Source organism: Fibroporia radiculosa (genome assembly GCF_000313525.1).
Source record: "Fibroporia radiculosa TFFH 294 genomic supercontigs, scaffold90402, whole genome shotgun sequence".
Taxonomy (NCBI): Eukaryota; Fungi; Basidiomycota; class Agaricomycetes; order Polyporales; family Fibroporiaceae; genus Fibroporia; species Fibroporia radiculosa.
Window position 1 is genome coordinate 7,161 of NW_012133521.1, and position 25,657 is coordinate 32,817.

The window sequence follows — 25,657 nt, forward strand, 5'->3', positions numbered from 1 at the left end:
GAGTGGGACGCCACGTCTGCTCCTGCGCCTGGCGGCATTAACCCCGCTTTGGTTGCAGCAGAGGGCGGTATGTGCAGATTGCGTTTAGCCGATTTGACTACTGATGGCGCTCTTCCCTCCTATCAGGTGCCCTCGATTGGTCTGCAGAGCCAGCAACTACTGGTCCGACGGATTGGGCGGCGGAGCCAGCAGCGGCGTCTGGCTGGGGTGCGGATGCGGGTGCGTCGACTGCTTGGGATTAAGAGGAGTTTCAGATGTCGACCCACCACACGATTGTTGGGCCATGGCCGTGTTGTACTCGCCGAGCGCATGTGCTCGTCATGCCATTCACGTTGTTTTTATTACGAGTCTGCAAAAGTATGGAGAGTATGGCCAACATAACATGCTTGTTTTTTTTGCCTCTATTATGGTGTCGCTGTGCATGTGGCAATTTGAGAGCGGTGGTTGATAATGTCGTAGCTCGTATGTGTACACTATCATACTATCTGCGCGTCTTCATGAGTATGATCACTCGCGAATCGCGACAGTCTATTGTCGCTGTGACATCATCATTATAAAACGCCGGGAGGTACAATCATGTCAATGTGCACCAGAGTCACGGCCCGCCCAAGTCACTGAACGATTAATTACCCAGCCAAAACTGCGGCTCTCCCGGATCAATCTTGTATCTCATATAGTACAATATATTTGGTCTTCGCTATGCAATGCTTTTCGTATGTTCGAGCTCTCAAGTCACCCTAGTCCGGTTCAGTGCGGACAAAAGGTGTTCACTCCATGCTGCCAACTGGTTCGTTCTTGCCCTCCTTGCGGAGCTTCTCGTGTATCGCCTCGACCTCATCCTGCACGCGCTCGATGGACTTGAAGTATTTGACGGTCTTGACGTGCAGCTCTACGGAAGGGTCGCGCCTGCGTGAGCGGCGATCTGGCGATATTCGACGGAGCACATACCAGCAGTGGCGTCCTCGTCCACGACAATCAGCGCCCACGGATGCATTTGCAGCGCAGAGAGCGTCCAGAGGTGGTTCACGCCCTCCTCTGCGCCCGCCGGGCACGTCAGTGCGAGTTGACATCTGCGGGAGAGAGCACACACCAATAGCTTTGCTGAGCGCAAGCGCCTTGCGCTGACCCGTGACGACGACGACGACCTCGCGCGAGTCGAGGACGGTGGCGACGCCGACGGTGAGCGCCATGCGCGGAACGGCGGAGATGTCGTTTCCGAAGAACCGCGCGTTGGCCAGAATGGTGTCATAGGCGAGGGTTTTGATGCGCGTGCGCGATGCGAGCGAGGAACCTGGTGCGCGGGAGAGGTGAGAGGGGGAGGGAGGAGAGACGAGGGGACACACCTGGCTCGTTGAATGCGATGTGGCCGTCCTCGCCGATGCCGCCGAGGAAGAGCTCGATGCCACCGTACTCCTTGATTTTTGCCTCGTACGAATTGCACTCAGAGATCAGGTCGGGCGCGTTTCCGTCGAGAATGTGGACCTGCGATGGGGGGATGTCGACTGTGGAGATGGGTGAGCGGGGACAGACGGGAGGAGGGGAGGTCGCGCACTGTGGGAGAAGAACTCGCGGAACATGAAGGTGTGGTAGGACTCGGAGTGGTCGCGCGGGAGGCCGACGTACTCGTCCATGTTGAAGGTGACGACATGTTTGAAGCTGAGCCATGTCTGGATAAGGAGCGTGAAATGCAGAGGAGAGACGATGGACGCACGAGAGCTTTCCGTCTTTTACGAGTGAGATGAGGTGCTTGTAGGTCGGGATGGGAGACGAGCCCGTCGGGAGACCGAGCACGAATGGTCGCTCCGCGGTTGGCGCAAAGTCGTTGATGCTGGAGAGACGTGAGGGTATAAGGATGAGCTACGGAAAGCGAGGCGTACCGCTTGGCGATGTAGTCGCCGATGTACTGGCCGACGTGAGTGGGGCTGTCGCGGATGATGAGACCTGGAGAGCTTTTCAGCCGGATCGTCAGGTATGAGTTGGATGGGACTCACGCATGGTCGACTAGCGAGCGGACGAGGGCGAGAGGGAGAGGGAGGAGAGGGAGAGGTCGGGGACGGAGGAGAGAGGGCGAGGAGAATAAAAGACTCCTATCGATCTGCTCACGGCCGGAGATTGGAGCACGCACGGGGAGGAGTTGGCGACATGTTCCATATGGCGGCCCTGCCCTGGCCAGAACGCGCGGTGCTCATCGACGGACGCGCATGCGGGCGAGCGGATTGGCCGAGCGCATCGTCCGCACATGTGCCCACCACCGTCTTCGGCCCGACTCGACCTCATCCATCACCCACAGACGCCGTCCTCTCCGCCCTGCAGCCTGCAGTGCACAAACTCGAGCAGAATCATCACGGCTAGTCCGAACATCGCATCCAGACGCGCCGACAGGATGAACGGAACTCGACTTTTCATCAAGGCTAGGGAACTAGTACATAGCCTGGCCCGGCATCACAATAATTAGGCTATGTAATCCGACGAACTGCCACTCTGTAGGGACGGCTCCTCGGTCATGGGCACCAGGCGAAGCTCTCAGCGACTTACAACACTACGTGAATGGAGGCAGGTCCTGTCTGTATCCGTGAGCAGACAGATTGATGTCGCGCACTGCGCAACCCCCACGAATGAGAGCAGCGCACGTTCAGTGAAAATGCCCGCAGCTCGGCCACGAAGATATCCAAAAGAAGAGTACAAGGGTACCATCAATGTGAATCCTTGTGATTCTCCCGATTAGACACCGTGCACAGGAGCTGCAGCAAATGTGATAGCACTTACAAATGTATTCATCAAGCATACTTCTTGAGGATCGTCGCCTGCCAGGACCCGCTGAGGAGATATCCAACGTGAGACGGTACCGGCCTATCTCAGCATGGCCGCATACGAGCGCCACCATTGATAAAGTAGGTTGTGAATCAGAAAAGACAATCCTTCACATGAAATCCGAGGGTCTGGAGCAGCGTCTGTCTGGCGGAACCGATGGAGCATCGGAAACACAAGAAGCAGCAGGTAAATAAGAGAAACACCATCAAGCTTGCACACCTGAGAAATACAAAAAGACATTTCACGGGCTCAACCTGCTGATAGGACCCAAACTGCGAGGAAAAGCAAAGCGGATAAGAGAATTGTTATGGTTGCTGCTGCAGAGTCGGCAGTAGGCAGGCTGGAAAAATCATTGGTGCGATACCAGAAAGGGGGCTACTGATCGGATTGTGTGCGAGATTATAGTCGCGAAAGATTTGCTGCTTGTTGAAAGAGCTGCGAGGAGGAACCGAAGGCTACAGGTACGCGACGGTGGCGTCTGGTGAACAAATCACGGGACCCGACGAATGGCGGCGGCGACGCGCTTCAGCAGACGGACAGCGTCCATGTCGACAACGACGACCCACTCTCGCCCTGCGGCGGTCGGCCTCGCTCCCCAGTACCCCTACCTCGCCATGTCGCCTGCACCCCACTATACGCCCTCCTCCTCGGTCATCTCCCTCGGCGTCAGCGAGCTATCAGCTGTTCCGCAAGATGTGCCGGTGCTGCATCCCCAAGATCTTCTCCCTCACGCCCCTCCCAATGATGCTGATAACGTTGTGATTGCACCCTGGCTGGCATCACCAGACGATGAGCCCGTACGTTCCTGGAAACAGTCCCGTGGCAAGTCTCAATGATATTCCTTTTTACAGCCAACGCCCCCGCCAAAACCTCAGCGGTACGGCTTCCCGCATAAATCATCCTTTGCATCCTTTTCTCTCCCCCGTCAGCTCAGCGCTTCGAACTTGAGCCTAGCAACCACCCGCTCCTCCGAATCACACGTCCTCCATTCAAGCTCCCTGGGCCACGACACCCATCATTCTCGGGAACCCCGCAGGGCCAAGTCTTCCATCAGCAGCATCCTCACGCATCCTCTCTCAAACTTTGTCAAAAAGCAACGTTCAAGGAGCCGCTTAAGATCTGATGTCGCTCTTTCAGAAGAGCCCGTCCCCCCGCTTCCCATTTTCGACCATCTGTCCACATACTCTGCCGCTTCCACGGCCCCCTCTTTGCTCAAGCACAGGAAACATAAAATTCCCAGCATCTCTTCGGAGTCCCCCCCACCTGTGGGTGATGCAGAGTTCAAGCTCGACGTGGATCTCGATCGTATGGAAGGTATCATCGATCCCCACATTCTCTCTGCACCGGACAGTGGTTCCCCTCGCAGTGGAGGCTTTGATAACTCCAGTTCGGAGGTTTCATCTACGCATCACTCGCTTGGAGCATCGTCATCTAATATCTTCAGCCATCCCCACCCCTTTGGGCCACCGACAGTCCGTGTACAACGTTACCACTATGATGGCCGGAGGATATCACCTACTTCACGCCCAGCCGATTTTCCTGACGATGATACCCGTTCTTGGGCCCCACCTCAAAGCTGGGAGGTCGATCAAGAAGGAGGGGCCACGACGATAGCGGAAGAGTCAAGTTCTGATGAGAACGAACCTGGTCCACCGCGCAAACCGGGACGTTTGCGGCCCGAGAGTAAAATCCGCCCACGTCCGCCAATTAAATCGGCCTCGTCCTCAGCGCTATACAAGATCCGCATATACCGTGCAAATGGGACGTATCACGTCGTTTCGATCAGCCTCGCTGTGACTGTTGACGAACTCATGCCGGAGCTAAATAAGAAGCTTTCGTTGAATCCGGATCGAGAGCCACATAGCTTGTACTTGAAGGAGCGAGGAAGAGGTATGCTCGCGTGCCATTCCAATGGTTCTTATGCTTATGTTCTGCAGAGCGAGTTTTGGCTCCTACTGAGCGGCCGGCTAACATTGTACGGCGCCGCTTGGACCAAGCAGGCTACGAAGAAGCCGATAGTCTTGAACAATTAGGGGCAGAGGATCTGACATTCCTCATGAGGTTCGTTTACAAAAGTAATGTATTGGGCCTGTCGAACGTAGGTGTTGTTTGTCTCGTCTCGCATATTAGTTTTAATTGGATTGGTAGGCGGACGACCACAACATCGACACGTTCGACATGATTGACTTAACCGGACGTGGTGTACGAACAGTCCCGATTCTGCTTTACCCTCATGCGGATGCGATCGTCTCGCTGAATCTCTCCCGCAATCCTATGCTCGAGATCCCCCTGGATTTCATCCAAGCCTGCACCACGCTGCGCGAGCTTAGACTAAGTCAGATGGCTATGAAGAAAGTTCCACAGAGCGTACGATATCGAGACACTCTTCATCGTTTAGATCTCTCCTGCAATCGCATTGGCGATTTGGACGACGCTGGCTTAGATTGGATACCAGAACTTCGGTCCCTGAAGGTTCAGAACAATCGAATGGAAAGCCTCCCATGGTGGTTCCCCCGATTAGGCGCATTGAAGGATCTTAACATCTCAAATAACAAGTTTGGCGCCCTTCCCTCTGTTGTGGTTGAGATCACTGGGCTCGTCGACCTCGACATATCGTTCAACATGATCGATAAGCTTCCGGATGATTTTGGGCGGCTTCAATCCTTAGAACGGCTGATCATCGTCGGCAATCAGGTGACGGAGTTTCCATCAAGCTGCAGCGGACTGGTCAATCTACGAATGTTAGACTGCCGCAGAAATAACATATCCGACCTCTCTGTTGTCTGCAGGCTTCCAAAGGTCCAGCAAATTTTTGCCGATCACAATTCCGTTCACGCTCTTGACGTCTCCTTCGGACCCTGCTTGAAACAACTAGACGCGTCACACAATGACTTTACTCAGCTGCTCCTCTTACCTGGTCCTGTTGGACAGCCTTACGCCCTTACATCGCTAGATATTTCGCACTCGAAGTTGTCCGCTCTTGACGAACTTGCTCTCGCTCATCTCACAGCTCTTGAGACGCTACACCTTGATCACAATTCGTTACGGTACATCCCAGAATCCCTCGGTGCTCTTACTCGCCTCGTCCACCTTTCCTGTTCAAACAATCAACTTCGAGCCCTTCCGGCAAGTATCAGTCGCCTGTATAACTTGGAGACTCTGGAGGTGCATAACAACTCTCTCGCTGAGCTCCCTAGTACCCTTTGGAACTGTGAGAATTTACATCTCATCAACGCTACATCCAACCTGCTCGGATCTTGGAGTTTACCTTCCGGCTCGGATGTGGGAAGACGCGCGGGCGTGAACGGCACTACGCAGAATGGACCCGTGCCTGTTAGGTCTGATAGTTCGTCGGTTAGGAAGGCATCATCCGCCAATTCCATTATGTGTATCGAGAAGAAATGGCCCCCCATTGTGAACTCGTTGCATCGACTCTATCTGGGAGAGAATCAGTTTACAGACCATGCTGTACATCCTCTTGCACTGCTAGCAGAGCTACGTGTTCTGAACCTGTCCTTTAATGAGCTTCAGGAGATTCCGCCGTCTTTTTTCGAGAAACTGACGAGCCTCAACGAGCTATATCTCAGTGGTAACAAACTTTCGACGATTCCAACGGAGGACCTGCATAGGTTGACCAAGCTAGAGGTGCTCTTCTTAAACGGTAACAAGCTACAGACGCTTCCCAAGGAGATCGGCAAACTCACCAATCTTATCGTCCTTGATGTCGGAAGTAACATCCTGAAATATAATATCTTCAATTGGGAGTTTGATTGGAACTGGTAAATAATTGCAGTGTGCGAAAGTCATCCTTGCTGATTGTGTCTATAGGAATTTCAATACGAGCTTGCAGTATCTGAACCTTTCCGGGAACAAGCGATTGGAAATTCGGACAGATATCGCGCCAGTCAAACATGACGAGAAACGCAAGATCCTCGCTGATTTTTCCAGCCTGACCCAGCTGCGTGTTCTAGGACTGATGGATGTTACGGCGACCAACGGCGCCATTATTCCGGACGAAAACGAGGATCGACGCGTACGCATTTCACTTTCGGAAATTAATGGTGTGGGATACGGCATCGCCGACACTCTAGGGGCGACGGAGCATCTCACCATGCTTGACCTTGTCCAGCCCAAATTTCGTGCAAACAACGACGAAGCGATCTTCGCCATGTTCGGCCGTGCCACCCATACAGGAAACAACTACTGGCTCAATCATTATCTGCAGTCGAATTTTCTCGATGTGTACTCTGGTGAACTTGCTCACCTAAGACCCGAAAAGGGTGAAGGCATCCCAGATGCACTACGTCGCGCATTTCTCCAGCTAAACAAGCACCTTCATGACTTTCTGTATTCCAACTCGTCTGCACGCAAAATGTCTCAAGTTAGTACGTCTACGGGGAATGCTGTGATCCGTGATATGAACAAACGCTGTGGGGCATCTGGGATCGTATTGCACCTTGTGGGCAAGACGCTCTACGTCGCAAACGCCGGACGATCGCTTGCTGTGATGTCCAGGCAAGGCAATGCTATGCTATTGTCTCGGCTCCACGACCCTTTCGCCCGCCCTGAGATCACGCGGATCAGGAATGCAGAAGGATGGGTCTCGCCGAAAGGCTACGTTAATGATGAGGTCGATGTTGCCCGCTCCTTTGGATTCTACAGCTTGTTGCCGGTGGTTAATGCGCGACCCCACATCTGTACATGGGACATCACTGCGCAAGATGAGTTTGTCATTGTAGGCAACTCGGGGCTCTGGGATAATGTTCCCTATCAAACTGCTGTGGACATTGCACGAAGCAATTGTGGCAATGCGATGATTGCTGCCCAGAAGCTTCGCGACCTCGCAATTAGCCACGGTGCAGAGGGTTCGGCTATGATTATGGTCATAGCGGTTGGAGATCTGTACCCTGCCAACGATGCTGGATCCATTCTTTCTGCGAAACCTACAAAACGCCCTGAGATCATTAACAGGGACATTTCGCGGCTGGGCGACGAAGTTCCGGCTCCTACTGGTCACGTTGCCTTAGTTTTCACAGATATCCGTAATTCGACACATCTTTGGGAGGTCAATGCTGGTATGCCAACTGCCATGATTCTCCACAACAACCTTCTTCGACGCCAGTTGCGGTTCTGTGGTGGTTACGAAGTCAAGACGGAAGGCGACGCGTTTATGTGCTCATTCCCAAACACCATGTCGGCGCTGTGGTGGTGTCTCAGTGTTCAAGTTCAGCTGCTATATGTCGATTGGCCACTGGAGATACTAGAATGCGAAGATGGCAAGGAAGTATATGATGTCGAAGGAAATCTGGTCGCTCGAGGGCTCTCAGTTCGGGTAGGCATTCACTGTGGCAAGCCAGTATGTGAGCCAGACCCGATAACTGGCCGCATGGATTACTTTGGTCCTATGGTCAATCGCTCTGCTCGTATCGAAGGGAGCGCGGCTGGAGGCCAAATAATGTGCAGCGCTGACGTCGTCCGAGAGATTAATGCACGGATTTTCGAGACTGAACCTCCCACACCATATTCGCATCTGGAACCGCCTCAAGTAGTTGATGCCATTCGTCGTATAGGCCTCATTGTTGTCCAAGTTGGGGAGGTGAAGCTCAAGGGGCTTGAAGTTCCCGAGATGCTCTCCATCGTTTATCCACAAGCGCTTGCCGGGAGGAGGGGGCTGAGTTTGGTGCAGACAACATCAAACCCTCCTGGTCGGGTGCAGTTCAGCATCGAGCAGATGGGCGAGCTGGCTTTGTTGTGCATCCGGCTGGAAATGTTATCAGCGGGGAAGACTTTCCGTGCAAGTAGCAATGCTCCAAATCAGGGTAACGAGGAGTCTGATTCCGCAGTATTCTCCCACCGCGAGCTCAAGGCGCTGCTGCCTGCGATGGACAAGGCGACTGATGCAGATCTCATGCTCTTGCTGGGCTCTCTCACCACGAGGATCGACAATGCTCTGACCAAACTCGCTGCGACCCGTCTTCGCGCGTGCAGGGATAAGGTTCCGTTAGCCGATGGTCTCGATGGTCGGTACCTGAACCAGCTCCTTGAGATCCTATGTCCATAGCTGCTACATTTCATTATTTATATCTGAGTCTTGCCCGCTGTTGTCTTGTACCATGCTATCGTGCACGCTGCGCTTTGATCTTGCTGGCATTATCCGTTATCATTATTCTGTAAGTTGCTGTACGCTGTTGTACGCTGTTGTTCAGATACTTGTTGTAGAGCCTATAGCATTCATGTGATTCACAAGTCATTGACACTTGTTTCCCATCAAGATCCTGAGTGGATTGATTCATGTAAGCAAGCACCGTAGCCATCGGGCCCGAGAGTAAGGAGGACAGTGGAAAGAACCAAGCACGTAATATCACGAAGATGTAATCCAAACAACATCATCCTCCTTCTCACCCTCCATACTGACAGTATCACTCTCCCCATCGCTACTAAGCGCTGCCCATTCGCCCTCGACGCGATTACCCAATGCAGCGATGCGTGCACCCCTCTGGCGCAAAAACGCGACAACTTCCCGAGCCGAGCGCCACCCTATGATCTGCACGAATGCCTCCACGCCTTCCTTCGTGTCCGCTTGTAGAGATTGCTCCTCGATATAGCCGCCGTATGCGCGTGCCAGGTGCGCTGATGCGCATACTTGCTTTCCTTCCGCGGCGGGACCCTTCTCGAGCTGAGCGAAGAGGGAAGCCAGAGCCTTTGCTGCTTCTGCACGGGCGCGGAGGACGTGTCGAATAAGGCGGCGAGTGGGCGGACGACGCCGTTTGTACGATGCGGAACGAGCTGGTGGGGCCGGCGGAATGACTGCCGTTTGTGACGGAATACGGATAGGCTTGACCTTGGACCGGTCGATCCACTCGTTCTCCGCCGGGATTAAAGGGATTGTATATTGCGCAAGAGCACTCATAGACATGTCCCATTTTTTTGGAATCCAGACACCCACTAGTATACGCCAGGCTGCAATCAGGCGTTTCGCCCTGGACAACCGTCAATTAAAATCCAAATCCTAGTCGAATATACTAACCGTTCGTAATTGTCTAAGATATGTCACGGTCATCTCTTAGTACATACGGAATGTATAATGTATAGTACTCACCGTTGACTAGCTTGTTGTGGTACATCGCAACCAAAGTGACTAGCGTGATAGATATCAGTGCACCGACAGAACTGTACCATAGAAACGCCCAGAGGAAGAAAAAAGTCATAGGATAAATGAGCAAGAGCAGCAGCAAGCCAAAAACAACCTTGTTCTGAGCCTGTGCTTCTTCCTCATCCTCAGCCAGTCGAGCACCAATCCGGGCAAAGAAATATGCCGGCGCATGAAGCAGCAGTGGTCCAATGAACAGTGGCAGCCGGATAAAGAGCGATAACGAGTCACGAATTAGGAGACTGAGCGTGAACAGTCGACTAGGAAGAGGGATAGGACGATGGGGGTCTAGTGTATCAGGGAGTGGTAGAGAAGCAAGTACCGAGTTGGTGAGTTTACTAGACTGGAGGAGAGAATAGTATGTGAGTAGCTGGCGTTTTATCGCAGCGGAGTTAGGGACTAGATCCGGCGTGGAAAATAGATCTACAAGGCTACAAACCCAAATAAGAGCCAGAAGCGTGTACACGACAAGGAGACGTACGTTTGTGATATCACCACGAAGTCATCGAGGTTGATGTTCCTCTCGTCATCCCACAACAAGTCGCGCGCCATTCGGGCAGCGTAAAGCGTATCCCTACAAACATTCATCGACCATTAACTATATTACTCGTATGAAAAAGTACTCACCAATCAGGAGCATTGATAGTAGCTTCAATGAGCTGTTGCTCAAGGGCAGCAGTCAAACGCTTGACTGCCGCCCTGGCAGCGCCTTCCTCTGACGACATGAACTGGTCCAAGAATGCATCCACAGGGATTGGAGGTCCAAATCTGTATCACCAGAGTGCTAAGCCTTGTTACGCAATACAGATTCGAGAATCTCACTCCATGATAGCCTAAGCAACGGGTCTCAGTATGAACGGGTGCAATGCTGTGTGCGAAGATACCTACATTACTGCGGTACTTGGTTTTGTTAGTATACACGATCGCTGCGGTGGCAATCATCACACGCTCAGCGCCTGACGCAATTTGGTCAGGGTGCTCCTTCGCTAATTTCGCGTACTCTAAAGCAGCCCAGGCAGCACCGTCCTTGACTTGCACGATCCGGGGTTCGGTGTAAGAGGTACCCTCCGGAAATACCGCGACGGCACCGCCATGAGAGAGTGCATGCAAAGTTCCGCGGAAGAGTTGCTTGCGGTCCTTGGCCTTGCGATCGACAGGAATGTTACCGGCGGAAGTGAGGATATACTTTACGACCGGGTTCGTGAACAGGGAGGCTAAACGAATAAGGCGCCAGCTGAGGGACCTTGATGATATTACGCACCTTTGGCCCAGAAGTGGAGAATACGCTGGTACGGGAACATGGTTGCTGGCATGACACGGATGAGCTTCGCTGACGCGAGAGGATGGAAAGCACGAACAGAGCACAGCGGGATCGATCATCATGTTATGATGGGTTGCAGTCCTGAGGGCATGACAGTCAAAATTTGGGCGTTGTCAGACATAGGAGAAAGGGGCGCAGCAGTTGCTGGCAAGGGGGACAGTCTCGGAATTTTTGTGCGACCTTGCGACAGACACTGCAGCAAAGCCAGGTGTGGGAGGACTTACACGACGACCGGACCCTTCCGAGGTACATTTTCGCTGCCAATTATATGAATTTCGGTGAAGAAAGCGACTAGTGCCCAAGCGGCAACGCGCCGCAGCAGTCGGTGTAGAATATAGGCGTCGGGCATCGTGAGGAGGAGGGAGACGGGGCGGAAGCAAGAAGCAGGAGGATGGGCGGGAGCAAGGAGGACAAGCAGGCTCGAGCCTCCGGGGCTGAACTGAGAACAGAGACTCAGCTGCCAGCTTCAGGTAACGTCAGTGCCCGAGCCCAGCGCGTCGGCACTTGCCATATGGGGACGCGCTAAACACCACCAAATACCCGCCCCGGGACACGCGACGAGCGCCTCTGTCCACTCGTCCCTTCCCTCTCTCCTCGTCGTCCTCCGCGATGCACACCATCTACGCGCGCATCAACAACACCTCCGCATTCCTCTCATCATGCGTAACGGCTCTACTCGTAGCGATCGCCCTGTCATCTCTTGCCTTCACCGCGGATCCCAAGGGTCAGCTTGCTGTGGCCTCGATCCAAGTGTAGGTCGCTCTCTCCCTTGTCGCGCCCTGCTCGACGTCTGTGCGGTGGCTCATGCGATCAACAGCCACCCCGGAAATGCTCGACGCTACGCGAATAAAAAGCAGGAGTTTGCCTTTGTCAATTTCAATGTTTCAGCCGGTACGCACCTTGTTATGTCTGCGAGGGCTGTATCCCATGTCCACGCGTGCTCAAAACCAGACCTCTCGCCTCTGTTTAACTGGAACACAAAACAGCTTTTTTTGTATCTTAGCGCGGAATACACTGACAAGAAGGGAGTGAGTATGCATTTAGATCTTCGTTCCCCCCTAGCGCAAGGGCAGCAACTTTGTCCTCATGGTAGACGCGCTAACGGATCTTCCTTGAAGGTCGCAAATGAAGTAGTCATATGGGACCGCATTGTCCGCCGCAAAGAAGACGCACTCATATCGACAACGGGCCGCAACAAGTATGTTTTCCGCGAGCTGAGCGCGTCGTTCAGGTGTGTAGGGTCTTCCCATTTCATCTACTTTCAGAATCTTCCCATTCGGACTGTCTCCGGTCATGGATTTGCATGTTGGCACAACCGGAACTCATCCCACGACAATTTGATGTGGTGGTTGCGTGTCTGGACGTGAGTGAGAGCAGCACAGAACGGCCCATTCCGACCTCAGGTTACTGTTACCGCTCTCTGCTCGAGGTGTCTAGTCACGCTCTCAGTCAGAATGCGATTCTTCGTTCGGTGGTGACTCCTGGTCGAGGGGACCTCGTTTTTGCAGGCTGCCCTCCTGCCGGACTTTGCGAGGGGCGCTGTTCTGTGTGCTCGCCAACCGTTAAGTTTATTGATCATCATTCTTAGGGACGCAAGTCCCACCGTGATAACCAGCTTATGCAGTGGGAACGGCATATGCCTAGCGCTACACATATTCCTGAACATTTTATGCTGTCGAACTCAAGCGCGCAAATTGTTCTTCTTCTCAACGAGTATCTCATCTACTATCCGGCCTCCCGCCAAGGGGTCCAGACGGACTGGCACTGATGCTCCATGTCGGCGGAGCATGAATATATTATGAATTTCTAGGCTTCAGTGTTATGAGCCTTGGCTTTAGCAGCCCTAGCCTATTTCCCGGCACTGGACCGAAGTAGCTATCTCATATCCTACGAATTTCTCCCTTCATGAGTTTGTGCATATCCTAGGCCTTACTAATCTCAACTGAATTTATTAGGAACATTCCTCCTGCAAATTACTCTCTCAAGTATAATGTCATGCCGTACGTCGGTGTGCTCACGTACGGCGAGGCTGCACGGACGCCACAGCCTGTTGCATTCCCCGAATTACAAAGTCTGTCATAATCGTCTAGCGCAGGAAGCTTTCACGGTTTGGGATATCGGGTGCATATGGCACAGGGCCTGCTGCCGCGTTTGATTCCCAAAGAGGCACATATGACTACCTTTGTATCTGGGACTGCTGCCTAAATTATTATCGATGAAAACGGCATTTCAACGGCCATTTCCCAATGTGCAATGAGCGGATTCGGATCTGCGCTCAATCAGAAACTTTGATAACGCCTTCTTCTAGTGCATCGACTTTCCAGAAGATAATACTTGTGCCTCGCACAGAGCTCTCGGATCCCGCCAGGTGATACGGGCCATTGAATACACCCATAGCTGAAGTCCAGACTATAAATATGAATTCCGAGTGGAATTGCTCTCTGTATGTAAGGCGTTACTTATATCCGAAATACCTTTAATGTACGTTCGTATAATGATCCCCCTCATTGCTCATCTATTCAGCAGGGTAGACAAGACCGTGGCTGTCTACGTAGATAACGTATCCCCATGTCGATATCGCGCGCGTCTTCGAACATCAAGGAATTTGTCGGCATCGTCACTCTCACCCCCAAGTAGAAGGCGCCGAAGTATGAATTTCCCACTTCTACGAATCCGAAGTGTTCGCGTGCTGGTGTGCGGCTTGATGATTCTCTTCTTGTTTGTACGTTTCAAGAATTTCCTGCAAAATTTTACAGAAACTGACGGTCTCCCGTCCTGCCATATCACGTGTAGTTGCTATGTTTCTCACTTCTCACCGGTGAATTCGACTGATTTAGGCCTCTGGGTAAAAGCCGTCCGCCGACATCGCCCAGATACTCTTTGCCAATTTCTGGATCCCATCTCGTTTTGTCTTCCCGGTGAATGCTCTCCACCGACTCGCCAGGAATTCCTGGCGATGAGGTACATTAGTTTCGAACTTGCTGGCATCCTCTTTATCGCCATCCGAAGCCGTTCTAACGCAGACCGTGTACATCACGCATTATTCATGTCCTGTGCACTTCCTCTCGCAATACTCCGCACGACTTCTGTTGGGCAGCGCGAGATGTTGTATCAGCAGAAATCACCGGAGTACGTGCTGTTCTACCGATCGATTGGCCCAGGCTGCCTTCGCCTCAACGGTATGCGAACCAAACTAGTATTCGTGCTCCAGCATATCGGTTCCTGCTGACTTACCTCGAGCTTTCTTCTGTTTGCAGCTTGCTTGCCGGAGCAGCTGGCGCCTCGGAGCCTACGGCGGCCTACCTTTGGCCTCGAGATCTTTTCTTGTTGGCCCGAGATATACAGAGCATCCGATCGGATGGATATCTCTTCCTGTATGCGATCTTCTCCCTTGCTCGGATGGGACCCATGTAGGGTTTCTAGTCCGTACGGCCAGGTCCATGCCGCTGGGCTGCCAACTATTTCGCTTTCGACTTGCTGAAGCACGCGATACCCTACATGCATATTTCACGCTTGCGACATGTTCCTTTCACGTGTCTGCCTCGAGGCTCAACTTTGAAGCCTATTCGGACGGCTAGATTGTCCTGGGAGATTATGAGTGACGTCGCACAAGGCCGCATCTGGAAACAAGGCGCTCATAGGATGCAGCCGAAGCCCGGTTGTCGCATCGATTGTGCGAATGCGTCTGATATTCACATGATAGAATGTGTGCCGTAGCCTTTGAGGCTGAACGGCATCGACACAATCTCTATTCCGAAGACCCCCAAGACCTACGAGCTCGAAACGCATTGCTCCACTTCATTTCGCAAACTCCCGTAGGTCACGTCTGACTTAATGAATTGCCTCCGTCTCAAACGCCTGTTGTATCGCGCCTGAACTCTGTCAATTTGTTGATGGACCACGACCGGCGCATGCGAAGTAGTTCCTGAACAGTCTTAGGCCGTATGATTCGGCTCCATGTCGCCATCATAACGACAAGCGATATCGCAGACCCGTAATTGTCTTTGTATTGTAGACATCGATGAGCGCCCTCGATATTGAGTGTGAGTAAAATTTCTGCAAAAATCTGCCCTCCTATGAGCGGGCCACTGACCGTAATTCTCTCACAGTGTGCTTCCTTTGGATTCAGTGCCTCGTCATGTCACGTAGAGTAGGTTTTGCTGCACACGTTTGTCCGCCGACGCGCCCATTCAACCCACAAGCTCCGCGAATCTGTCAGACAATCATCTCGTCAGAGAATCTGCACTCCACGGGGAAGGAAGATAGCTAAATCACGCTACCACTACTCGAGACCGAACCATGCCATTTGGGGAACAAGGGGTCCTTCATAGAACTTGCGCTAACCCTTGTCTAGCGCATCCAGAACATTGGATAGTTTCATCGATGTGGAAGATATGAACTTTGTTATCGGACAATTGGTATGTGTGCCGAGTGAAATGATCCGGATGTGGAACTCACCGAGTCGCAATGTGCAACCAGAAGTGCCATTCTTCCAGGACAGGCTTGTCATCAAAGGTTGGCTTTCGCACATGTTATAAGAGTGAATCTTGGCACTTCGCTCATTGACGCCATCCTGTTTCAGCTGCAAGACGGTCAGGAGAGACATAGAGGCGGAGCGAGGGGCGAGTATGCACACGCCTTTGACCGCGACGTTGCCCGATCTCCTACATAGCAATGGAGGCGTGGGGGTGCATGCACGCACTGGTGGCACATGTCGCTGCCGAAAAAGCCATTGTATGGTCACAGTGGGATCAGCGCCCAGCCTACTGAGCAGACGCTATAATGTGAGACCGCATGTCGAGTTCATTATGCAACGAGTATAGCAAATACGAACCCAACGACTGTGGCGCGTGTGCTCCCAGTAACTGTTCTACCAGGTCGGATGAAAGGCACGAGTGGAGAAACGTTGGTGAAGCGTTGACAGAACTAGAGAATCAGAGCGATTCACTTGTGAGACATTGGGGCCGTATGCATAAAGGACTGGCGTCAAGACGAAAGCTGTAAATAGACAGCTGGATGCTGGATATCACCGTGAGTGCACGGGCTGGCTCGAATGGGTACCAGAAGCACCTCCAATGACCAGCATGGCGATAACAGCAGTTAGAATGGCGAGAATGCCCAGGGCCACCGTTCTATATTTCTCAGGTTCTCTCATTGCGTCAGACTAGACCATGCAGAATCATTAAGAACTAAATGAGGCCATATTGTCGAAATTGTGCAACGAGGAGAACTCCCGAGTGTGGCGCGAGGCAGGCGTGGCTGCGGTGCAGGATAAGCTTCGATAAAATGCGGGTACGTGTTTTCGATTGTATTTCGGTTAATGACGGAGGAAATAGATGATATGCAACAGTTGCGGGCATCAGATGACTTGGTTCAGAGGTGCTCCCGGCCACAATTCCGGAGGCGCTAGATGGTATCCAATCGCCCATCCTGCCGCGCTAGCGAGCCCAAGCCCGCAATATAAAGGCGAGGAGGCCCTCCATATCACACGCGCCCTCTCTGCCCCCAGTCGTCGCCAACCGCCCGCGACCCCGACCGCTCATCCTACTGACCTGCCTTCTTTAGCAGTCGCTGACTGGAATGACTTCCCATTTACTTCCGCCTGGCGCCATCAGCGATGACTCCTCCGACTCCGATAGTCCCGCTACTCCGTCCGTCGAGATATTCCCACCTTATTACTATTGGAATTCGCCAGCGCACGATGTTGAACACGCGCCCCAATTCGTCGACCGTGTCGCAGCTGGTGTCCAAGTGGCGCCGTTCGGATATGGGCAAGAATTCCCCGCCACTGACTTTGCGGTGTCGGACGGCGGAGTCGCCTTCGGGGACGTGAACCGAGCCGGCTATCATTTATTGGATTCAACCTTTGTTGATGCTTCGAGCAAGGTCCGTAAAGCGCTCTCCCGATTTTGTGGCGATCTCACTCAACTTTGGGGTCAGACTTTCTACAACCCCTCAGTTCCACTTTTGTCGGCTGATCTTCGAGCAAGCCACGATGGGTCGCGGTATAACGAAGCTGTACCTTGTCTCGACGCCACTCTCTGGTCAAGCGGTCAGTATTCTAGCGATTATTACGATCACTTAGGGCAAGACTACACACGACCCCACGATTTGGACGCGCTGAATGAGGTATCGGAGAGAAATATCTTGCGTTGTCATGCAACACGAACACTAGAGAATTGGCATCATTCGAACAGATATGCTGGCTACTCTCGTGAATGTACTGGCTCTCAGTCTCATCCCAATCTCAACCGCGCGCCGCAATCAACAGGCAGTGGATACGTTCACGACCAATACTACGGATACGGAGAACATGTAAACGACGGATGTCTTCCCGACGGCGACGTTATGGACGTTCCTGCGATGTATTATACCTCGGTGAGTTGCATGTTGATTCCACCCTGCCGTTGATTGGTCCGTGCTAAATGGTTTGACCAGGATGTTGGCTCTCCAGTGTCACAAGGCGATTGCTTCCAAGACCACGAACTGGGAGTCGTGAGCCCGTCAGATCCAACGTCGCATTATTCCTCAAGTCAATTTGACCGTGGAGCTTGCGGGACAGCAGCGCTGCAAGCTCACAATCAAGCTTTCGGCAGTGTTCGCGCAACAAATAATTTCACGCCATGCGGCGAGTCCATGAACACTCTAGGTGCGTCTGGCTGGCCGACATTTAACTTCGCCACTCACGGGGCACAGACCAGTACAACAGCTTCGGGACCGAGGCTGTCCGAATGCGTTCCGCGGATGCTTATTCGCGCCCGCAGTCTTCTGTCGCAATGCCTCCGCTGGATCCAAACGTGTTGTATTGTGATCGCGGTCTTCCTTCACATAGAAGCATTGATTGTGACCCCGGTGACCGAGTGCCTTCGCCCCCACGCCGCTCGTATGTGTTTCCGAGATTCGATCGCAACAATATATACGAGCATCCACCACCGGATCTGTCGCACATCCACGCTCCTCAGCCGCAGGCTCACCACGCCTTGGCGCATGGTGTGAAGCATGAGGCCACCGACGAGCCACTCTTAGAGACACTGCCTTCATCATCTCGCACGCTGCTGATTTCTGGGCCATCACCAGCACCCGCTCGCCTTGCGGCAACCCCGGAGGAAGACACTCCAAAGAAACCTCTCACTCTTGCATGTTTCTTTTGTAGGAAGCGCAAGATCGCTTGTGGGAGTCCGCCTCCTGGTCGCAAAGATCGGACATGCAAGTACGTCGCTTTGAAATGCTTGCCATCTTAAATCTAACGTATGACTGTGCAGCCAATGTGCGCGTCGGAAGCTGAAATGTGTGTACCCGGAAGTGTCGCGGCGCGGCATGAGACCTAAGCTGATGTATGAGAAGGACTCGTTACCCGTACATATTCCTGTAATCGTATCGTGAGTGCTGTGCCTCATCCTGCATTATGACTTGCGCATCGCAATCATCGCGCCTTCCCGTTACTCGTTAACCATCCCCTAGTACCCGTTGACTGTACATACACTTATAATGATATCCTGCACGTTATTGGATCCACTCAGCTTGTACATTTGTTAATGCCTTGCACACCACGATGTCTGATAGAACATGTACGTGTATCACTGATAAGTGTGTATCCCACAATCTACACTTTATATGTACTATACAGAAAAGTCGAACAATCCTAAGTCCGGAAGCAACGTGAACCGCGCCCTCGCAAGTCCAAAATGGAGTCGAATACAATAAGTCAGCGGAAAGAGATCTGGGACCAGCAAGCATTAATGTCTGCTGGTACTCGAAACCAGTCGGATACCGCCGTCGGATCGCCCTCTGCTCTCTTCATCGTCTGATTCTCGTTGCCAGAGATGCTCACTCTGCTCGCGGTCATCGTCAGGCGAGCCGGACGGGTATCGTCTGCCGCCTGGCGAACGCCAGAATGGGTGATGGTGGTGATGCGGCGGTGACTTGGTGCTGCGTCTGTCGATCGGTGACATTTCGTCGGGTGTAAAGGTTCCACCGACTTTGGCAGAAGGGGGGTGATCAAAAATATCATATGCTTGGGCGTGGCGGTAAGGATCATTGCCGTCGTTTCCACCAAGCATAGGAGGTGCAGTCCACATGCCGGTTTCGCCCCGAGCTTCCTCAAGCGAGGGATCTGTAGGGAAAGCGACGACTTGCGCATCAAAGTCGGACTTCACGTCAGCCTGACAAAATCAGCATTAGACTTAAAACCAGAAAATTGTGAGCGAACTCACGGGCTGTTCGGGAGGGCTCATCGAATTATGAGATGCATTCCTATGCTCATGTTTGGATGTGTTGTCGCCAAATCCAGGGACAGAATAAGAATGTACGACATCTTGACTGTCGAATTTGATGGTCTGCTTCCGTGCGCTAGGTTGCGGTGAACCCAGCATGGTCGGCTGACTAGCCATAGAGTAACGATCGGCGTCCGCGTCTGGGACACTCAGCTCTGACACAGATGGCACAGGAGCGTCCCACAATTGATGGCGCTTCAAACCTGCGAGTGGATCGGCCCCAGGGTACGCCGAAGGAGCGTTGCTATATCGAGAGCGCGCTGAAGCGGTAGCTCGACTCGACATACTCATCCGATGTGCACTCCTAGCACGTATAACGCTTCCAACCATACCGAACCCTCCGCGAAGTGCATCGATTCCGGGATCCTCGACGGCAGCCAGGCTCTTCTCGTCTATCCCTTCAGTATCTCGCCTCGCTGCTTGCAGCAAGATAGTAGATCGGCGATCCAATAACTTGATCTGCGTAGGGTCAACCTTGGAAAGCTGGAGGATAGTGATGCCAAAGCAAATGACAACGAAACCCATGACAAGTGTGATGATTTGGGTGGCGCTGGCTTTCAGACCTTGGAACAGCACTATGGTGGTGAGGATAGAGAAGAACGTGACTGCAACCGTGCGTAAGATATTTGTTGCGCTATCACAAACAATGCCACTGACATATCACATAGTATGTTGGAGTCACTATCAATGAACATGAGTCTCGCACAACTCTAGATAAAATATAGCAGATTGGTACTTACCCATCGCTAGGAGGAAGAGAGGGCTTAGGTATAAACATATACGATCGAGCCATAGATAGACACACCTGTGTTGAAGAGCGCCAGCGCCTTATTCAAGTAATACACCTCCGTGACTGTGGAAAGTACTTTAGCTTTATTGTCAACGACGCGAATACCGACCCACTTAATGTTACAGCAATGAAAGCCATCAGGAAATAGATAAACCAGTGCTTGAACTAGAAGATAGTTGAGCTGAATCCGCGTGGAGATAAACTCGGCGACAGACCTGATTATCGCCCATTGCAGTCGTCACAATTGCAGACCCAAGCCCAGTCGTAACACTGACACTAATGCCTCCAATCATACTACAAACCATGATGTACCACAGCATGCTCTTGGTACCGTAACTGGAAGCGAAACGTCAGGCTATAGAACATGAGCAGGAACGAATCGAACAAACCGAGGAGCAAAAATGAATATTATGGAGAGTGAGGCAGCAATCAGTATGGAGCCGTATACAAGGAACCCCGGTGCGAGGAACATTGATTGAAATTGAGTGATCTGGCCGACGGAAGCCTCCTGGGGTCCTGTCTCACGCAACGGGCATTAATTTGTGCGGCAGAGACAGAGCAAAGATAGGAGGACAAACCGTTAAGCCCAATGATAACTGAGCCAATCTGTCAAATCAGGACAAGTGAAACTTCGAACATTACGGGTAGGGAGAGTGCACATACGATGCATAATCCACATCCCAACCATCCGAAAAAGCTCAGCTTTTCCTGCAAGAAGAAATGGGACAGTATGGCACAGATAACGACGGAGAGTGCGCCCATGGGAGTCTTGGGAGTCATAGTCAAACATAGATTTCGAAGAGGACCGGCGGGAACATACGACGACTATGGCCTCCACGAATGCGTATGCTACAAATTGATTAGAGCGAGAATGTGAACCGTTCAGATGGGGTCATACCAACGAAGTTGCAAATCTCGCCGAGGATCATCACTACGAAAGTAGAGGTAGGAATCAATCCCATAGGTGGCATATAGAGACGTACTGATCATTCCTGTCCACCATAGCGGCTTAGGAGAGCTTTAAATGAAAGTAATAGATGAAGGAAGTGGAATACGAACCGATTTCAAATATGCCACACCCTCTCCCGCAACAAGTCCTTTCTGCGACCTGAGAAGTCCTCTCTTCTTGAAGACAAAGCTAGTACCAATGAGGACGCCGCTGGATATCGCAAGAAGGATGCCAACAATCTGGAAGCACAGAACCATCAGGATGAGACCCCAATGGTTATGAGCGAAGGGAGAGCAACGAGCCTTCAGGTTGCCGGGAATGGTGAGAGTGCCGGAGACAGCAGAGGAGGCGGAGGCGGCAGCTTGAGAGGTGGAGGTTGGAGAGAGAGAAGAGGAAGACATGGCGGACACTAGAGGAGGATAGAGTAAGTCGCAGGGTGAAAGCCCCGAGCCAGCAGGAGAAAGTCGAAATGAGGATGCAGTGGAGTTTCCGTCGCCGACTTGGTCTCTGCTCAAGCCTCGTGACGCCCGGCCTGCGTTGCTACTCCGGCGTCCCCGGCCGGCGCCTCCCCACACAGCATCCCCGGCCGGCATTCGCCTCCGACCCCGGCGCAGCCCCTGGTCATCCCATTCACCACATCCCGTGCGCTCCGGCCGGCGACCTGTTATCTGCTTTTGCTACTGACCAGCTTTCTTGCGTTATTGCATAGCACCACTGGTGAAACTCATCAGAGATGGACAAACTGTGATACGACACTGCCTTTTCCAATATATTCTCCTAACCTAGGCAGATGACCTAACTTTAACCATGGGTACCTTGATCACCAGTCGATACTGCATATGCATCAAGACGGCTGATTTACACCACAGATTCACTACAGCTCGCTCAAGGCGGGGCGGTATCAGCACTATGTATGTAAGTATCTAGAAACACTTTGTCACTTTGCGCATTCGGAATTGAACGCCGCAGCATGCCGCGTGTGCACTGCGCAGCCGTGAATTTGACATCTCTGCGTCAGACCCGGGTTGGAACTTGGCAATGCATTCTAGGCTTGGAAGTTTACAAGGTGCGCTCGCACCTCAAGTTACAGCTGGTAGATCATCAGTAACATTGCCTCACTTCAAACCCGCCAATTCTTGCATCGGCCACAAGTTTATCGCTATATGTTAGGCGTTGGCTGGTATTCACGGGTTGCAGTCTCACTTCTCACAATTTACAGCAATTTGGTACATAACCAGAAGGCTCAAGTAGTAAATATCCTGTCCGAGAGCGCGCGCAATCACACTCGTTTCCAAGCCTCAAAGTCACTTTCATCGTCGTCCTCAACGACACGTTATATTTCCCAAAGCTTATGCCGACACCCATTCTGTCTCTACAGTCTTGAAGAAAGACACGTCAGGGTTCACATGGTTCGAGTTGGCATCCTCCTCGCCGGTTCTATGATCTCTTCTGAGCCCGTCTTGCAGCATCTGCTCACGAACAATCCTTTCCAACCACCCCGCATCTGGAGCGTCACCATTTCTGCAAGCCCAGTTGTCCACTTAATCCCGTCGTCTTAGGTCTGCGTCTACATTCCTGTCTTGATGTTGTATGCGGCTTCTCTTTTAGGATATACCACGAAGCAGGAAGCGTAACCGCTGTCCTTGCTGCAAATCCTTTTTAAAATGCCTGTCAACTCCGCAAGTAGACTGGTTCAACAACGGAGAGTCAGTGCAGTTTATCTCAGCTCCCTATGGTACGCATAGACATGCTGCTTATTGTCCGTCTGCTGTTCGCATCGCTGCATCTATAATCTCCGAAATCTGCACTTTCTCCTCCGGACTTCCGCTCCTCTGGCAATTCGCCCTCCCAATATACGGTTGTAATCCGCTTTGTGTCCTTCTCATCTCTGCTTAGCTCATCGTTCAAGTTTTGAAGGTTTGTACCGCCTTTCGAATTGCCACTGCCACTCTTTTCGACGGCATTATTTCAAGCACCAAGTAGTCCACTGTCGTCCACATCTTCTATGAACACTCCCAATCTCTCCGGATGGAAGGAACTAGGGCCGTCAACGGCTGCCCGCTTCTTCGCTCTTCCTTCTTCTCAGTCGTCAAATGTGTTCTGGTTCGTGCTTCTAGTGACGTACTCTTTTGAACCATATGACCATACGGTATCGGGTGGCATTCATCAAATGCTTGTGTCGGCGACTACATCTGGCTGAATGGGCCCAGGGGGCAATGTGATTTTGACGTCCTTTCGCTTCTCTCTCTTATTCAAACTACCCGGCTCATCGACAAATCTTCTTGTCTCTGCGGCGAGCTGTACAGCCTATCGTATGGTTTTTTCCAGCCCCATAGGTAGTCATCGATCGTGAAGGAGCGAGCATTGTACGTAGCTTGGCCGAATACCCGTTGCATTGTCTCATATCAAGCAATCGACGGCCTGAATTTCAGGCCAGCAGAATTTGTGATTGAAACAAAGCAGCATAAATGGGAGAGATACTTATGACCACGAGAAGTGCCCGTGAGGACTTGAAAGTTTGCGAATCCTGGAGTCATAAAGTCTCAGGCAGTGAATGCTGTGATGATCGTATGTTAACACTACCGACACAGGTACCGGAGGCTTTACGCTTGTGCTCATTAGATTTTATGCAAATCGCATTCGGACGTCCGCCGTTGCAAGCTGTATCCAGTCAGTTACCTAGAGATGCGATTCGAGAGAGTCCGTGGCTAGCGTGCTTAGCAGCAGAGAACGAGAGTATCAGCTGTTATCAGGGATACAGTCACTGTAAGCATGAGTCATGAGTTTTATAGCTAGTGGCACGGTAATACTGTCATAGACACCTGAGATCCTAAGGTGCGACGTGCCACTGAGTTGTCTGGTATGCAACCACAAAGATCCAGTGAGCCAGTGCGGAATGAGCACTGAGTGCTGAGCGGCGGGGCTGAGAATATTCACCACCATTGGAAGCATTATCGGGAAAAGCCAATCGACTACATAGTACTTATACGCCAAAAGGCCACATTTGCTTTATTTGCCTGGATTGTAGCCCATCACCATGGATGGCGAGGCCGCCGCACGAGAGAACAGGGAGGTATGGGCGGATGGTTGAGTACATCCGAATCGCTATAGCCGCGCAACTTGACTCGGAAGCGGCACAATAATACGCCCTGGCCACTGCATACTTACGGTCAGGTCGATGTCAATTTGTTGTATAGAAGACGACTCGGAGTTCAGCTCAGGGAAACAGCACGCACATGACGTAGGCAATTATAGTCGATGCTGGTCGCAGAGAGACGAAATCTGAATTTAATTAAGCTGAATTGTGGCCCATTCTACATGATACTCCCGTTCGATCACTATCGCGCCCTCGACACGGCCGCCATCGACGGCCAGACGACATCCTGCGACAAACTCAATCGTCCACGAGCAAGAGCTACTCCCAAAGTTGAACTTGCTGTGCGATATCGGCCATGCCTCTCTCACCGCTTGCGATGACGACTCGTATATGCAAATCAGTGTCTCATGTCACACCGATCCTTCTGCTGTGATCCTCCTGGTTTTCAACTGTTGTCAGCCTGAGCCATTCGGATAATCACGTTCCTCCAACAAATTATACTCAACAGTGGCAGCCTGTAGCATCCACCGCATTCGAGAGACTTGGATGCAAGATACTCTCACTGTATGCAGGGCTATGAGCTTTGACTGTGTGCTGGGATCTGGAGATGAATCATGAAGACCGTACGCTACAATTGCCATGCCAGAATTCTCCTGTCAGCGTCTAACGACCCACAATCAACATGCGATCTTCGACAGCTGTTGTCTCCTTATACTACTCTCACACTCTCGCTTGTTATTGTATCCGCGTCGCTGTGCTAAGTTGGTGTATCTTTCTCGTGCTAGGGTAATGTACTGACATGATGGACAGACTGCGAATTTATCTGACTTCGATCCGCGCAGGTTGCTTGATGCACGATGGAGGCCGAGTTGTCTGGCGTGGTGACGATCACCAACGCTTTGTATCACAACAGAGTGAGGATGCCCAATGATAATGACGCCAAACCAATAATCTGTGTCGTTTCATCATCGAAAGTTCCACCTCCCAAAGGAGAGCTGGTGCCGTGCTTTCACTGATTCCCAATGTATCAATCCACTGACATCTATGCCAACCTTCAGTGGAGACTTATACCTGGAATGGCTAATCGCTATCAAGTCAAAAATATCCAATTCAACAATGCCGCAGTAATCCACCCCCCCCTACAAGGCGGAAACACAAGTGCTTGGATCGGATAGCGAGTATTGGTGGTTTATCGAAAGAGGAGAAGAAGTAGGGTTTGGGCGAGATGCTTGTATGTTCTTCGCTCTCATTCGACTCACATATATT

The 25,657-nt window shown here is 52.0% G+C and overlaps 6 protein-coding genes across 6 annotated transcripts; 3 read left to right on the forward strand and 3 right to left on the reverse strand.

Moving 5' to 3' along the window:
- Positions 1-767: 767 nt before the first annotated feature.
- Positions 768-2,189, reverse strand: FIBRA_08353 (uncharacterized protein; the record flags this gene model as incomplete). The annotated part of the gene is made up of 8 exons (XM_012329997.1): positions 768-889; positions 949-1,035; positions 1,091-1,291; positions 1,344-1,502; positions 1,553-1,656; positions 1,712-1,828; positions 1,878-1,941; positions 2,126-2,189. The coding sequence occupies 8 exons, from the start codon at positions 2,187-2,189 to the stop codon at positions 768-770; spliced, it is 918 nt and encodes a 305-aa protein (XP_012185387.1).
- A 1,167-nt stretch (positions 2,190-3,356) lies between these two features.
- Positions 3,357-8,872, forward strand: FIBRA_08354 (uncharacterized protein; the record flags this gene model as incomplete). Its single annotated transcript, XM_012329998.1, has 5 exons — positions 3,357-3,608; positions 3,663-4,701; positions 4,749-4,909; positions 4,960-6,590; positions 6,640-8,872. The coding sequence occupies 5 exons, from the start codon at positions 3,357-3,359 to the stop codon at positions 8,870-8,872; spliced, it is 5,316 nt and encodes a 1,771-aa protein (XP_012185388.1).
- A 300-nt stretch (positions 8,873-9,172) lies between these two features.
- FIBRA_08355 (uncharacterized protein) lies at positions 9,173-11,631 on the reverse strand (the record flags this gene model as incomplete). The annotated part of the gene is made up of 10 exons (XM_012329999.1): positions 9,173-9,791; positions 9,839-9,851; positions 9,911-10,392; positions 10,443-10,535; positions 10,589-10,729; positions 10,784-10,794; positions 10,850-11,175; positions 11,223-11,267; positions 11,320-11,363; positions 11,507-11,631. The coding sequence occupies 10 exons, from the start codon at positions 11,629-11,631 to the stop codon at positions 9,173-9,175; spliced, it is 1,899 nt and encodes a 632-aa protein (XP_012185389.1).
- Positions 11,632-11,891: 260 nt separating this feature from the next.
- FIBRA_08356 (uncharacterized protein) lies at positions 11,892-13,364 on the forward strand (the record flags this gene model as incomplete). The annotated part of the gene is made up of 4 exons (XM_012330000.1): positions 11,892-12,034; positions 12,100-12,310; positions 12,401-12,513; positions 13,238-13,364. 4 exons carry the CDS (start codon positions 11,892-11,894, stop codon positions 13,362-13,364), a joined length of 594 nt encoding a protein of 197 aa, XP_012185390.1.
- A 3,498-nt stretch (positions 13,365-16,862) lies between these two features.
- Positions 16,863-18,665, forward strand: FIBRA_08357 (uncharacterized protein; the record flags this gene model as incomplete). The annotated part of the gene is made up of 5 exons (XM_012330001.1): positions 16,863-17,168; positions 17,223-17,660; positions 17,721-17,931; positions 17,979-18,492; positions 18,545-18,665. 5 exons carry the CDS (start codon positions 16,863-16,865, stop codon positions 18,663-18,665), a joined length of 1,590 nt encoding a protein of 529 aa, XP_012185391.1.
- A 353-nt stretch (positions 18,666-19,018) lies between these two features.
- FIBRA_08358 (uncharacterized protein) lies at positions 19,019-21,695 on the reverse strand (the record flags this gene model as incomplete). Its single annotated transcript, XM_012330002.1, has 14 exons — positions 19,019-19,444; positions 19,496-20,160; positions 20,213-20,236; positions 20,296-20,301; positions 20,361-20,408; positions 20,459-20,510; positions 20,561-20,681; positions 20,735-20,861; positions 20,924-20,951; positions 21,009-21,113; positions 21,166-21,194; positions 21,244-21,276; positions 21,329-21,353; positions 21,405-21,695. 14 exons carry the CDS (start codon positions 21,693-21,695, stop codon positions 19,019-19,021), a joined length of 1,980 nt encoding a protein of 659 aa, XP_012185392.1.
- Positions 21,696-25,657: the final 3,962 nt, after the last annotated feature.